The sequence below is a fragment of the Daucus carota genome, chromosome 9, assembly GCF_001625215.2.
Source record: "Daucus carota subsp. sativus chromosome 9, DH1 v3.0, whole genome shotgun sequence".
Lineage (NCBI taxonomy): Eukaryota > Viridiplantae > Streptophyta > Magnoliopsida > Apiales > Apiaceae > Daucus > Daucus carota.
Genome location: NC_030389.2, coordinates 6952609 through 6955266, shown reverse-complemented (window position 1 = coordinate 6955266; position 2658 = coordinate 6952609). Strand labels below are relative to the sequence as shown.

General features: G+C 36.8%; 1 protein-coding gene across 1 annotated transcript; it reads right to left on the bottom strand.

The window, feature by feature from the left end:
- Positions 1-742: 742 nt before the first annotated feature.
- Positions 743-1782, bottom strand: LOC108201174 (uncharacterized). Its single transcript, XM_017369471.2, has 2 exons — positions 1576-1782; positions 743-1516 (listed from the first exon to the last, which is right to left on the bottom strand). Exons 1-2 carry the CDS (start codon positions 1780-1782, stop codon positions 743-745), a joined length of 981 nt encoding a protein of 326 aa, XP_017224960.2.
- Between the last annotated feature and the right edge of the window lie 876 nt (positions 1783-2658).

Below are 2658 nucleotides of genomic sequence, written 5' to 3'. Positions count from 1 at the left end.
ATCAACTTGGCATAAGACTCATATCAGCACCTTCTTCCTCAGAGTCCATATATATACTCCTCGCTCCGGCCATCATCAACATCAACTTAATAATTCTCTTCATTAGCGATGGCCTTCCCTATAATTTACATAAACAGATAATAATATAATAGAATGCTTATGAATCAATCTCCGGGAGAATAATCGTATAGAACCGAAGGATAAACTCTTAAAGGGACACAATCTATATTCAAATGGCCGTCACAATATAAAAACATATAAAGATTACCACAGAAGGATATCAAGAAACAAGATGGCAATAGATAACATTTTTTTTCTCTTGCAAAGCAATGAAATTAAACTAGGCTTGTAGAAAAACAGATAACAAGAACATGGCGGCCCAATAAAGATATATAACAGAAAGCTATTCAGTTCAAATTAATTGAAAAGAATTCAGATATGCTGCCAAAAAACATTTTTGAAAAATATATTGGGACAACAATACCTCTAGCTAGCTAAGATGCGGTTAGTCTGGGATAAACTGGGTTCTGCCTGTATGGATGAACGTAATGCCATGGTTCACTTTTTAGAAGACGCGATTCTGTGGTTCGCAATCCTAAATCACACAGTTTCCTGATGGTACCATCTCTTAAGTTGATCGATACAACATCTCTAAGAAAGTGGATGACTAAATATGAATCGCTCTCCTCTTCTTCTCCAGGAAGTAGAGCAAGTACAAGTATTTGAAGGTTTTCATCTCTACTCACTCTCCCTGTGAGGTCAATGTGAATATGTGATACTTAATGAACCACATGGAGCGATCAGTCTTCAGCTCCAGCATGTCGAAGGTTCCCCTTCTCATACTAACATCTGCAACCATACACAAATTACCCTTGCACTCACCAAAATAAGCCAATCCAGAAAATTTATTATATGGGTGCGGCACCTCAGGTAGCCAGTGAACAGTCTCTTCCCTCACATCGAAAAACATGAGTCCACTTGATTCATAGCATGGCCAATAAATTACACCATCCATATCTACGCCGTACCAATAATTAACCACTTCCGTGCCTGTGACAGGAAACTCCACTCCCGTGTTTCTCCATTGCAGCGGGTTTTGATTAGGCTCCAGGACCAGAAGTTTCAATCTGTCACCACGATATGTGGGAAGATACACAGCAATGATTTTATGTCTGCCCGGGGCTAGAAAAGATATGTGCATTGATATGACCCAATAACAAAAATTAATTAGCACCGGAATCCTAACACACTTCTTATTAGTGGGGTTAAACAAGAAATAACATCTGCCGTTACATGATGAACAAATCATAAGGCCGTTGCTCGAATGTTGAATCACGAAAGAGGCCTGGTTGAATTCTTCTTCTTCCATCAAATTCAGGCTTAGAGGACTACGTCTAACCCGTACACGACCACCTCTAGTGACACCCTCAAGAGGAATATGGGTGTATTTGACAACATCATGGTCCTCCTGCAGTACCAGTCTTCTGACAAAAACAGCTGATGGATTCTGAGGAACCTTCAGAAGAGACATGTAAGATCTGGATCCGTTATAGTCTTATTCCAGTGACTTGATACCAACGTAAAACCAAAGACAGTTTTTGGCGGAAGCTTCACAAGGATCTCTCGTAGAAGATCTGCTGATTCGAGCACTTCTGAAGGTGGATCTGAAACAATGCACCTCCTCTTCAATATACAAGGGAATGATGGTACTGCGGATGTGACAGGAATGATGGCCACATCTTTTTCACGTTGATCTGCCGGGGAGGACAACCCCAGTTTCATTTTTAGGGCTTGTCTGAAAGAAGAAGCTATAATTAAAATAAAATTAAAAAAGCCAGAAAAACATACTGACATACACACATAAAATAAAGATAGGGGAAGCAATCTTAAGTTGAGATCTAGTTGAGAGATCTGTACCAAATTTGACTTACCATGCTAAAAAATTACCCCAATTAATGACTGATGGTCGATTTACTTCTTCTCCCAATTAGTCAAGGGGTTGTGCCTCAGTAAAGAAGCTTCAATTTGTGTATAGAAGTGAATAAGGATATAGTACGTAGATCTGAACTCTTACTAATCAATTTCACTTATTAAGCTCAAAGATTAATCAAATCAAAGAATGTTTATCAACCTAGGATTCAATAGATGAAATTTTATTGAGATTTATGCACTAGTAAAACATTCGACAATAATAAAATGACCAACGATATTGTCAATTGTACATTCTATACACATATATATGAATCAAACTTGAATAAGATATAATGATGAATTAGTACCTGAGTTCAATGGCAAATAAGATGTAATGAAGAATTGTGTCTCAGCTTGCTTAAGCGCAGTATAGATGAGAGCTCTGATAACTATAACTTACAAAATACTTGAAGAAGATATAATGAAACACGGTCTCAACAATCCACAATCTTAGGCCCATATATAGTTGGCTAATTTTGAAGAAGATATAATGAAACACGGTCTCAACAATCCACAATCTTAGGCCCATATATAGTTGGCTAATTTTAAGGGACCCAGACAAGTAATAACATTAGTATGAATACAAATATAATTTAACAAAAGTTATATATGAATGGAAATAACTTTTTTTATTATTCACATAATAAAACCAATTATTATTTATTAAAAAAATTTGATAAGTTTTCT

Bases quoted from the DNA above. Each gene is read 5' to 3' on its own strand.
- LOC108201174 (XM_017369471.2), bottom strand. From the start codon at position 1,782: ATGAAACTGGGGTTGTCCTCCCCGGCAGATCAACGTGAAAAAGATGTG. The intron at 1,517-1,575 runs GTATCAAGTCAC...TCTCTTCTGAAG, and splicing joins CTGTCTTTGGTTTTACGTTG to GTTCCTCAGAATCCATCAGC.